Here is a 12,705-nt window from a genome sequence, read left to right on the forward strand (position 1 = left end):
ACTGAACAGTAATTCTTCTCCCTGCAGTGAGGCATTGACAGCATCACTGTTATGGTGAAAAAGACAAACAAGATGGCAGCCAGCCAGCAATTCAGCCCCTTACCTCAGTCTTCCCTCAACATGTTTGCCTTTCAAAAAGTCAGGAATTTTTTTTAAAAAAGTAACTAGTGACTGAATAAGCAAATCAGCAAAACCTTCCAGAGATTATCTGCAGAGCCATTGGGTAAGGGAGTGGAGGGGATAGAGAAAGCAATATCACACTGTCATGCACTTTTTGTTTGTGTATTATGACCTCTTATGACACATATGCAGCTTTTTCATTATTTCACCTTTGATTCTGTGGAAGTCACCCCACATAAATACCGATAGTAGTTAGTATTTAATTACCAAGTATACTCTGCCTTGGCTAAAGGAGGGAAACAAATATCAAGATTCAAGAGGCAGAGTTGCTCCAATGATAAATTATCTACTCACAGCTTGTGACAATGTCATGAGGGCTTTGGGGGAAGGGGGGGTGGAAGGATGCCAGGGCATGTCTGTACTGCAGATAGATGTAAGTGGGGAAAGGGCCTTAGTCATAACACTGCCAGAAACACAAAGCCTGGCAGTGCAATGATTACTTAAATTGGGTAGTCACATGTAAAGCATAGAGTTGCGCTATTTCAAAAGAGGGAAATGCATTCAGACTCAATTAATTTTACTAAACATACTTGACTTTTCTCTCTGTATTTCAACAATGCAGCAGGTAGTTATTTGTTTTCCACAATAGTTTTTCAGACATCAAACATGGACATTTTTGTCACTTTGCAGGCAGTGTGGCCCCAGAAGCACGACAAACAGTCAATTCCCAGATGGGCAGACTAGACATTTTCCATCTCTATATGGAACTGCCCTTGAAGAGTATCTGGAACCTTCAGCACAGGCATTTATATGTGTTCCTCATAGAAGACATTACTCCTCTGGTCCTTGAGCTGCATTGGTTATCAGTTTGTTTCCAGGGTCCAATTCAAGGTGCTGCTTTTGGCCCTTAAAGCCCTACATGGCACGGGGCAAGGTTTTTGAGGGACTGTCTGATTTTTACATTTTCCCATCCCACCAGATCTAATAAAAAGGAAATGCTGTAGATTCCATCAGGGAGATACATTTGGTGGACGCTAGGTGGCAGGTCTTCTTGTCTATGTGGAATATCCTCCCCCTCGCCCCCACTTCCCCAGGTTAGGCTTCTGACTTTCCAAAAATCCTCAAGATCTGGTTGTGCTATCAGGTCCAGGATTTCAGGGAATTGGTGCTGTAGCTCCATTATTATTAACATTCCTTTTTTAATTTTTTTTAAATTTTTAGCTACATTTTATTTAATGTTTTTAATTAATAATATGTATTATTTGTATACTGTTGTTTTTTAACTTTGTTGTACGTTGCCCAGAGTAATTTGTTTTCTGACATGGTTGGCTATATAAATTTTAAAAATAAATAAATGAAATCTCAATAGCTTACTCCTGCCTCTTAAATACAGAACCAATGTATTTAGTATGAGACCTTCCCATCTGCTCCCACCTCTTTGGATGGTATTAAAGTATGCCATCATTGGCTCCTTTCCATTATGAAAATATGACAATGAGCTATTTATGCAGCTTATACCTATTACTGTTTTAGGTTGGCATTTGGCTCTTGGGCAGGATCCCCCTTTGAGAAATTTGCTGTTATGGAATTCCATATGGAATCTTGTGGTGCGACTTTTAAGGCTCTAGCCTAGCATAGGAATTGATGGGCTGCCCTACTCTCAGGTGAAAGGATAAGCTTATGATCAGCTCACAGTAAGATGGAGCACAAACAGCTCTGCTCCCTCCCTATATAATCAGTTGGTAAACAAGAGCATGTTCAACAGCAGGCAAGCAGGTCAAGAGAGGTTCGTGCTCTACAGTATGCTAACTTCTTCTAGCTGTAATGATACAGTTGAGGACTAATCTCAGTGAAGTTTGTGAGCTCTCCTTTGATGTCCCCTGAATCTATTACCACAGCAGATTTATGTTGCAGCATCATAGATAAATGTGGTGAGATTTAAATATCTTTGGGACTGATGTAATAAGTTACTATCCATAACATTTGTGGATAAGGAAGCATCTGATAAGTAGGAAGAGGAAAAGAAAACAAGCTGTACCAGCTTTCTCCTCCAGTAATAAATGGAAGAAAGGTATTTGAATGCAGATGATACCTTCATTTCTACTCTTATTGTTGAATAATAATAATCCAAGAAAGAGAATTGTTGCTTTTGGTGTGTGTTTCTGATCATGAATAAAGTTGTCTTGAAATTGAATATAGTTTAATGAAGAACTTGTCTTCTTTTGATCACCCTGTTACATACCCCATCCATCTTGTCTTCCAAGCTGAACAACAGTACAATAAAAGTGAACAAACCACATAAAGCAATCCTTTATATATTGTGAATATATAAAAACAGCAATGCTTTTTAAAACAGTTAATAGCTCTTCAATAGTTATCTATTAAATAGTAATATTTAAAATAGATATAAGAGCAGTATTATGTGCAGATTGTAAATAGTATTTATCAATGGTATACAATGGTAAGAAGAGGGAGATCACAAACATTGCTGTCACCTGATCAAAGTTAGTGCATTTAATGCATTATCATATTTTTGCAATGAAGTGCATCTGATGTGTAATTACTTGCTAGCTGCTACCAATGATCATTTCCTTTACAATTTGCTGGTGTGTGCAAGAGGTTTTGCATCACTTTCTGTATTTTATAAATGCCATATGCTGTGAAGAGTTACATCTGGATGTTAAGGTGTACAATGATATACAGTGAACAGAAATACTTATTACTACTACAGAATATATGTGTGTGTGTACTTTTTTCTGTTTAGACACAGCATGCACACAGACAATAGGAAGAGGAATGTCTGTTGGATATGCTGGCCACTTTGAGTTATTTGTAAAAATAATTAAGATGGGAAATAAATAAAATTAAGCTACTTTGTCAGACTCTTGGTCTATATAACTCAGTAGCGTCTTTTCAGTTGGTTGCAGCTCACCCAAGTGATTTCTCAAGATCTGGGGAATTATTTTGGGTAATTTCTACAAGCAGTGCCTGTGTACTGTCACACTTGGTACTTCTAATTGTTGTAGGTTCACAATTTCTAAGAAAGGAGGTTTATTTAAATGGGGAAATCTATTTAAACTGATCACAGCATTTCCAGATCTTTATTTATGCTAGGAGATTCCACAGAACTAAGAAAGAAGAGAGTCACTGCATTTTTGGCATTGCTGCTCCAACAATATCTGTGCCCAATTTGCCAGCTATGGAATTTAAAATCTGGTCTGTACTGGCAAATGGAAAACGATGCTGGATTAAATTGGAACCTAAAAATAGAAACCTGCACAGCTGGAACATCTGATATTTTGAGGCTCTATGTATTTGTATGTGTGTACGTATGTGTAAATGAGTGAATTTTTCTTGTTGTATTTGAGTTAATCGACATAACTGATACTGATTGATCCACAAGCAGACACTCTCTTGGATAGAGATAAGCCTTATAAGCTCATACAGAAAATCAGAACAAGATGTTCAGCTACCAAAGTATTCCAGTGTAGGTCTTTTGGAGCCCTTCAGATATAGTTGGACAACAACTACCCACTTTGCTCATCATTAGCAATGCTGGCTGAGACTACTGAAAGGTACAATACATCTAAAGGGCCACAGGCTGTTGTATACTTTAACCATCCTTACACCCAGATGGATTTAATTCTCACTGGACATTACCAGCGTTTCTTTTCTTCCTGTAGGCACTCCTGGACTTCAAAAGCAAAACTGTGTACTATGTTAAATATGCCTTAAAATGGCTATGCTCCCGCTCTCCATTTTGCACAGTGAAAAATAGTTCATGCCTTTCTACAGCCAGAATCCAGAAATTATTATTTCTCTCATCCAATATTCCTGGTGGACTACAAACAATGAGACAACAACGTACCTTTCTTTCTTCCTGCTCTTCATCATCAAAGGTGAAACAATGAGAATTCTGAGAAAGAAAAAATGGAAGTTCATTGAATGAATTAAGAAAATAATTTTCTCAAAACATAAGAGGTTTTTTTAAAACAAATGGCAATTACTCAATTTCTTCCAAATACCTAGCTACTCAGATGCTAACCAATTAAATATTTAAGCTGAGTAAAGAAGGAAAGAAAAAGAAAGGTAAAATGGATTATTACTTTCTAAGTAGCTTTATTAATTGGGGCAGTTATTTTCAAACCTATCTTTTTAAAAAAATCTTTCTATGACTACTTGTTTTTTGAAGTAAACTCTAGGCACTGTAAAATATTTTGAGGCACATTCTAAGGTAAATAGTCCGCTCAAACACGCACTGGCTTGACATTATAATTTAAATGTGGACCACATGATTACCAAACTTTTTCTACCATTGCACATTTCAGATGAAGATAATGAGCAAGACTTCATGCATAGGTTTGCCTCCCGTTACCTTTTTTTCTAACCGAGGCATTTCTCATTAGCCTGTAATGATCTCCCAGGTGGCCCAGTTCATAAACTGGGATTTTGTCCAAATTTTCCCAAATGGCAAATACCTTCACCTTAATAGAAATTTCTTCCCAATTGCCAATCATGTTCTGAAGAAGGGAATTGAAACAACTTTTTCAGTTGTTTTATTTATTTAAATTGTATTCATACAACTATTATTCCACTTTGGAAGTCCGTTAATAGACTTCACTGCATTTGGCAATAGAAAGCATAAGGTTACAGCAGTTTATTTATAAGGAGACTAGATCTGTGTGCCTTTCTTGGTTACTGAAATCAGAGACATCAGCTCTAATATAATCCAAGAATTTTCACTTATCATAGCATATTTTACCGCAAATGAAAATTTCCAGCTTGCAGTATCTTGAAAAAGTATGCTTGACATTGTTCTCAACAGACTACTATAGCTTAGTTGGAAGCTATAAGCACATTAAGCAATCCATTCTCAGCTACTTTTCAGTGGTGACAGCTTGAAAGAGGAACATGGGCTACAACTGCTACTTTTAGAATTATATCAGGTCTTTTTGGAACAAGATATATTTCTCTGTTATTATTAACTAGGAAAGGAATTGCCATATGTTTTGCTTTATCCATTATGCAGTACCTTCTGGAGTTATCTGGCACAAATTCTTAGAAAGCCTCAGCATTAGCCTTTTTCCATATTGAGAGGTACCCATGAATCATTCATGTGTTTTCTGAGAATGGCATCTACCCACCAGACACTGAGACTGATGGAAAAACATGTTAACGAAGATCTCAACTTCTCTGTAGCGCAACAATGGAACTACAATCACATTTTCTCTAAACAAAACTGTTAAAAATATCAGTATCTGAAAAGACAAGATAATCTGATATTTTATCCCCCAGAGTAAAAAGTATTGATATTATCATTACTGCAGTTAAAGTTTTCACCAAGATAAAACTTCCTGGTTGAACATTTTGGGCAGATCAGAGTAGCAGAGCTCATTCTCTCACAGTATTTCCAGTTAGGAAGGTTTTATGGTCAACAATGTTTTTTTTAAAAAAGTCTGCTTGAAGTTTCAGAGACCTCCTCTCAATTGATGGACAATGGCCAAATAGGTAGTAGTAGGTAGTTCTTGACATACAACAATCATAATAAAGCCTGCCCATTATAATTGTATGTCATGACAGTCATATGACCAACCTGATCTTATTACTTTTTTGGAGCAGTTGTTAACCGAATTGCCTAGGTTATTAAGTGAAGGTTATAAAGTATGGTCATTGAGTGAATGCCACAGTTGTTAAACTGCAATCGTTAAGCAAATCAATGGTTCACTATGGGCGCCATTTTACTAAAAATCGAAAGTGCAAAACATTTGGCAAAACATCGTAAAGAACAGTCACATGATGCAATACCCTGTATTTTGCTCTGGGAAGTCGGGGGGGGGGGAGGGAGAAGGGAATGGGTGGGGGGAGGAGGGGGGGAATTTGTAAAACATTTTAAAACTTTTCAATTAAAAAAAAAGAATAGTCACATGACTATGGGATGTTACAAACTATTATAAATGCAACTTTGTTGCTGAGTGCCCAAAGTTTAGTCACAGGATTGCTAAGGGGACCTGATTGTTGGATCCTTGAATCTGGATCATAAACCCCCTTTATTGATGGGGTGGCTCTTTATATAGTTAGATGTAAGTTGAGGACTACCTGTATAGCAGCTTCACAGATGTATATAAAGAGAATGCAATCTACCAATTGATACTCATATTCCTTCTCATTCCCCTCTATGAAAATAACATTTGGGGTTACATGTATTACATGCAGCTATTCTGAAAATCTGTTGCAGAGAAAGTCACAAAGATGTCAGAGCAAAAAGTATCCATGATAAAATCAAATATAAATCAATTCACAACTACATATTCATTAGTTTGATTTCAAGTTCCTAGAAATGTTTAATACTGAAGGACATAGTTCAGGTTGTGTAACATTTTGAAGTAAGTCAGGGCGACTAAGTATGAACACTTAGCCTCACCACAACCATTTATTTTGTTTTATCATTTGTTATATGAAAAGTTCCAAGGTTACAATAGATTTTATCTAAGCCAGTAATAATCAGCATAATTCTTTACATACACTATTTCCTAGGACTGTGGATTTGTGGATTTCATACACCTGTCTGTCAGTTAGTTCTTTTTTTTTCCTTTTTCATCCCCACCAATTCTCTGGCATGAGACATTCTCTCACAAGAGCATACTTTCACTGTTGCATCCCAGCTGCAGTTCATTTTTGAGAAAGGAAGGGAGAAAGTAACCCCAAATGGCTAGGTTAAAAGATTAATACCAAGAATATACTGCCCAATAATACAGGCAGATGAAACTGAAGGCAGCATCACAAGAACACCTTTAAAACATGCAATGTGAATTCTTCAACACTCCATCAGGATGCCTCAATTCTCAATGAAAACTCACCTCCTGGTTGTAGATCTGTAGCACTTTGAGGACAGTATCTTGCTTCCCATTTTCTACAGTCTCTAGCACAGCTTGGAGTGTCATGTCTGCCCAGAGGAACAGGGCCGACTGCAGTGAAATGTAGTAGAAAGCTTTGTGGCGTGGCTGGATATTTACTGATGCAAAGAGTCCTTGTTAGACAGCTGATGAGAAGAGGGAGGAACATTAGCGAGCCTAGCCACTCCAGGATGCCAAAGTACAAAGCAGATGGAAGCTCCCAGTAAAACCAGCCAGTAGCTTGCTATCTTGCTCACACACTAATCCTCTTCCTCTTTGGGCTTTTCAGCATTTAATAAATGTCCTTTGAGCAAAGCATTACCTAGCTAGCCTCCCCTTCCGCCAGTCGAGGATTACCTTAAAACAGATAACTGCATGATGTAGCTCCTCAAATCACCTCCTCCACCCATTGTCCTCATTTCTCTCTATAAATATAAAACAAAAGGAAAGAAATTCCCCTATGATAATAAAAGGATGCACTCCCAGCAAAACCACCCATATCTCCTTGCTGGATTCAGATGGCAATACATTTTCTGGTGAAAAAACATTGGAGGTCTGAAAACGTACTAAAGCTGTGCTCACCAATCAGAGTACCTCTCAAACTGACTCATCCCACAGATTCAAATCTCTGATCCTGCTTAGAAAACATGAGGTGGGGGTAACCTTTCCACCCTACAGCCTTAACTCTTTGGTTGCCAAGTTCTCTGCATTTCTAGGTCCAACATTCAGTCTGTGTCACCACAAAGACAGTAGCTGTTTAAGAATGCAGATATATGTTTGTAACCCTCCAGTAGTCATGCTAATCACAGTGCATGTCACAGTATGTGATGGTAACAACTGTGACAGGGGAAGGGACCGGCAGGCTGTCAAGGCAGATGTTAGAAGAACTTGCCGCAATCATAATGCTTAACCTTATGATTTAAATTAGTGCCCCCCCCCAAACTGTTCAGCTTATGGATCTTTTCATGAAGTTTTAGATTGTTCATCAACCCTCAAATATTTATTATATGAAAATAATTTAATGAACACTGCTTTAACTAATAGTACTATGAATAACAACAACAACAACAGACAGACATCTGGCCCACAACATGCCTGACATCACTATTGTGGAAAAGAAAAAATGTCTGGTTCATTGATATTGCAATACCAGGCGATGCATGAATTGAAGAGAAAAAGGCTAGAAAACCCCCCCCAAAATATTGTGATTTACAAATTGAAGTTGAGCAATTGTGGAGGAAGAAATCAATGGTTGTACCAATAGTATTTAGGAGTCCCTGGAGCAATACCCAAAGGGCTGCCTAGATACATGGAAATCTTGAACATTAGACCTGAATATTCTGACTTTGCAAAAAAAATCCACTCTACTCGGAATTCGCTGTATACTTAAGATGTTACCTTAACAGCTCTTAGGTCCTTGGTTAGGACCTGAATTGTTAATTTTTTACCTTTACTCAGACTGTGAATCAAATTGAAAATTAAATAACAACACCTTGGAGAATCCCAATGAGGATCTGGTGGTCAGGCCCCCTCATGTGTATCCCATAGCAGGGGGACCTTTAGCAAGTGCTCCCTAGTTCTCTGTGTAGGGAGGCAGAAACTATTAGAGAATTTGTTCGGTACAAACCAGAACTGCAAATAACAGTTCCCAGAATATCATGAATGCTACTATTTCAGTCACTTCTCACTTTCTAAAGTGTTTGTCCTTCACAGTTTACATATCTGTTAAGGAAAACACCAGGCAACTTAGTTGCCACAGAAATGATGAAGTGGCTTTAAAATAAGTAAACTGCTTGTTGTTTTTTATTTGCAAAGTTCAAGAATAGCATGGAATAACATTTAAATAAAGAGGAATAATGTGCCAAAATGTGTATATGACTGAGCAACTGCCAGGATCAGCAGTTCTGGCAAAAGGTTTCCCAAAGCTTGAAGCAATCTGTAGATTACAAATGCTTCATATCCTTCCACAATTGTTTAAAAGAAACAACAACAACATTTGACTACTCATACTATAAACATGCAGCAGAGCTTGAAAATTTTTAAAAACAAATTAGAATATTGTAGTCAACTTTCTTCTGTGCAGAGAACATGTACAGAATACCTCCTCACCGAGCACAAGTAATATCTACATACAGCCAATAACTTGTAACTGGAATTGGCTATTGTAGCCCTGAAATCATATGAGGAAAGAACTTCATGGCATTTTAATTTAGCATATTTTTTAAAAATGCTACAGAAAATTATGATCACACAATTTCAATACAATTTTTTAGATCTACAGGTTTGATTTGTTAACAGGTATAACTGATAAAAATTTCCAATATGGTCCCAGGCATTACAATCAGCCAAGATGAGGAAAGCTATCCCTGTATATCATCTTAAATATTTGTGTTTCACAGTTCTGTCATTGTTTTCTTGATTCATCTAAATCATTACTGACCTACTTATCAGAAATTAGGAACACATTTGTCTTCTAAATCCTCTGAAATCAATTTAGTAGCCAGGAATTATGGAATTATGATTGGGGTTTGAAAAGTCTCCACCACAATTATTAAACCAGATTAAAGCATAAAAATAGGGAATTCTATGGAGCAATAGTTCTCAATCTTTTCTTCACCATGGACCAAAGGACCAAAAACTGCCATGACGCAATTCATTCCCTTTACTGGAAATGGGGAAACAGAGGCCCATGGGAGGGGGGGAGGGGAGGGGGGAGTTTCTTGTACAGCTGTCTGACTCTAAGAGTGAGCAAAACATCAGGAGAATGGTAGTACATGTAGTCCTCAACTTACGACCACAATTGAGCCCAAAATTTCTGTTGTTAACTGAAATATTTGTTAAGTGAGTTTTGCTCCATTTTATTACCTTTCTTGTCATAATTGTTCAGTGAATCACTGCAGTTGATAAGTTAGTAGCCCAGTTGTTAGGTGAAACTGGTTTCCCCATTGACTTTGCTCGTCAGAAGGTCGCAAAAGGGGATCACATGACCTTGGATCACAGCAACGGTCATAAGTATGAACCCGTTGCCAAGCATCTGAATTTTGATCACATGATCATGGGGATGCTGCAAAGGTTATAACTTTGAATAACAGTCATTAGTCACATTTTACAGTGATGATGTATCTTTGGTCACTAAACAAATTGTTGTAAGTCAAGGACTACCTGTACTTTTTCTAGTTAAGGAATTTTATTAAAAGACACAAGCTTCATCTCATGAAGGGAGACGATTCCTTTTTATAAATCTACTAGTCCGAAAACATGCTACTCAACTTCTGATTTTTTTTTTTGCCAGGGTTTTTGTTGCTATTGTTATTGCAATAGCAATGAATAATCATTATATACCAATATATAAATTGTACTTTATTTATTATTCATCAAAAACAAAGCTATTCTATTTCTCTCTACATGTTTCGACCAGGTTTCTTTATGCACATCAACGAATAGATTGCAGATATGTTTATTTCTAGTAAAAAGAGTACCCCTGTGCTCAACTCATATCCTGAAAGTCATAGAATTCATTATGAATTTCAGGATAAGAGCTGTAATAGATTGTGCACCAAGGTCCTTCATCTTACAGTGTTTGTAACTAAGTCTGAGACACTCTGACAAAAAGTGCACTTGGCATATCTTGCCACTAAATTTGTAACAGTCACCTGTAACTCTATCTCTTTGGATTTTCTTTTGAAAAAAATAAATATTTTGAAAAAGGCTCTTTCAGGTTTTTTAAAAATTTCAATTTGCAAACTGAATATAGTGGAACACTGCAAAACAGACAAGATCTTTACACAAAGATGAATTGACCAATTGGAAAACTGTTAAGATTAGAATCAGGTCTGTTTTAGATCTGTTGAGTGGTATTACTGCTACCTACGTAGTGAGTCTCCTTCAAAATTCAACATCTAGATTCCTTTGGAAACATTCACACACTCCTCCACCACCCATTCATCCACTATTCTTAGCATAATGGACAATTTATTTAAAATAGATTGTGTAAAATAGCCGTTTTATACACTATCAGTATTTTTAACTAGCAAGAATAGAAGACAAACACTTTTTCACTTTAAATTCCATTCTAGCCAGCACCAGCGTCCTGGATTAAAAACCGTAAATTTAAGAATAATTAGAAGCAAAAAGCAAAAGTTACCTTCTTTATAGCACTGCTGTTTTTGTGTACATAGTTATTTAGCAAGATTTTTGTTTCGTTTTTTGAATGAAGCAACTATCCTATTTTCCCTTAATCCTCCTAATGCAATTTTCGAGTGAGAAGACACTGGTGGTGTTTTCTTTCTCCTGGATAATCTTACTAGCAGAAAAACAGAGGGAGCAGTGGGGAATTGTAATGCAGGGTTACTGATCCACAAATTATAGCAAAGGAAGAATTGATCTCTAGGGAGCTCCACCCCTTTAACAAGCTTCCCTTCAGCTGCAGCTACTGTACAGCTGCCCAAGGCTGATGGGAAAGAATTTATACAAAACTATACAGAAATAAAATCTAAATCATGGCACTGAACAGACTGTCAGCTGTATCCAATTGGATTTTGATTCAGAGACAACATTAAGTACATGAGAAGGCATCCAAAAGAATAAGAGCTCAGACAAAGACTTGAATTTTTAGCTTTAGAGACAACGAACGATAATTCTTTAGAGGGTATGTGAGCATTGTGTCAAAATCATCTAATAGAACATACAGGTAGTCCTCGACCTATGACCACAATTGAGCCCAAAATTTTTGTTGCTAAGTAAGACATTTGTTAAGTGAACTTTACCCCATTTTATGACCATTCTTGCCACAATTGTTAAGTGAATCAATTCAGTTGTTAAATTATTAACCCAGTTGTTAAGTGAATCTGGCTTCCCCATTGACTTTGCTTATCAAAAGGTTGCAAAAGGTGATCACATGACCCCAGGACACTGCAAACATCATAAATAGGAGTCAGTTGCCAAGCGTCTGAATTTTGATCACGTGAGCGCAGGGATGCTGCAATGGTGCTAAATGTGAAAAATGGTCATAAGTGCCATTTTTTCAGTGCCGTTGTAACTTTGAACAATCACCAAATGAACTGTTGTTAAGTCGAGGACTACTTGTGCATCTTGTAAAGGCATTGATATAAATTCTTAGCAGAATGAGTCAAGAATTACTACTACCTTATAACTACTGGTATGTGAGTATTTTATGGCCCCTGGGCCACATCTGGCCCTTTGGCTGTCCCTGTCTTGCCCATGTGAAGTCAATCAGAAATTAGAAATCAAATGCAAATAAGTATATGCAATACACGCAATTCACTGCATTGCTTTTATTTTGAAGGCGAGTGTTCTTTTTTTTCAATTTACGTGTGGGTCCATACACACCTTCACAGCACTATTGGTTCGCCCCTACACAACAGTCCCAGTTTTTTATGTGGCCCCTTGGGAAAATTAATTGCCGATGTAGCCCAATATAGGACAAGGCTTTTTTAAACTGATCTCTTTTTGGTAAATATGGAGAGGAGAGAGAATTCATTTTATTATTATTTCACTTCTATTACCCTTCATCCACATTACATGTTGGCTACATGTCACACTAGGTTCAAATGTATTTTCTCAACTATGTAAGGAGTCCATTTACATATAGGAATGGGACATCACAAACAAGAACTTCCCCATTTCACATCACCTTCTTATAACCCGTATCTAGTTATTGGTGAAGAAATGC

The 12,705-nt window shown here is 37.1% G+C and overlaps 1 protein-coding gene across 4 annotated transcripts in view; it reads right to left on the bottom strand.

Moving 5' to 3' along the window:
• RIC8A (RIC8 guanine nucleotide exchange factor A) overlaps nucleotides 1-12,705 on the bottom strand; it is a 30,262-nt gene that overhangs the window by 13,143 nt on the left and 4,414 nt on the right. For 2 of the 4 annotated variants that reach the window (XM_034420138.3, XM_087881426.1), the window contains exons 2-4: nucleotides 7,371-7,438; nucleotides 6,978-7,159; nucleotides 3,989-4,036 (exon numbers count right to left, since the gene is read on the bottom strand). In XM_034420138.3, coding sequence (XP_034276029.2) covers nucleotides 3,989-4,036; nucleotides 6,978-7,061 — 132 coding nt within the window. In that variant the 5' untranslated portion in view covers nucleotides 7,062-7,159; nucleotides 7,371-7,438. The remainder of the gene's footprint in view (nucleotides 1-3,988; nucleotides 4,037-6,977; nucleotides 7,160-7,370; nucleotides 7,439-12,705) is intronic. The other 2 variants (XM_034420140.3, XM_034420141.3) reach the window with 1 other exon arrangement.

Source organism: Pantherophis guttatus, chromosome 1, assembly GCF_059756535.1.
Source record: "Pantherophis guttatus breed Tessera chromosome 1, ASM5975653v1, whole genome shotgun sequence".
NCBI lineage: Eukaryota > Metazoa > Chordata > Lepidosauria > Squamata > Colubridae > Pantherophis > Pantherophis guttatus.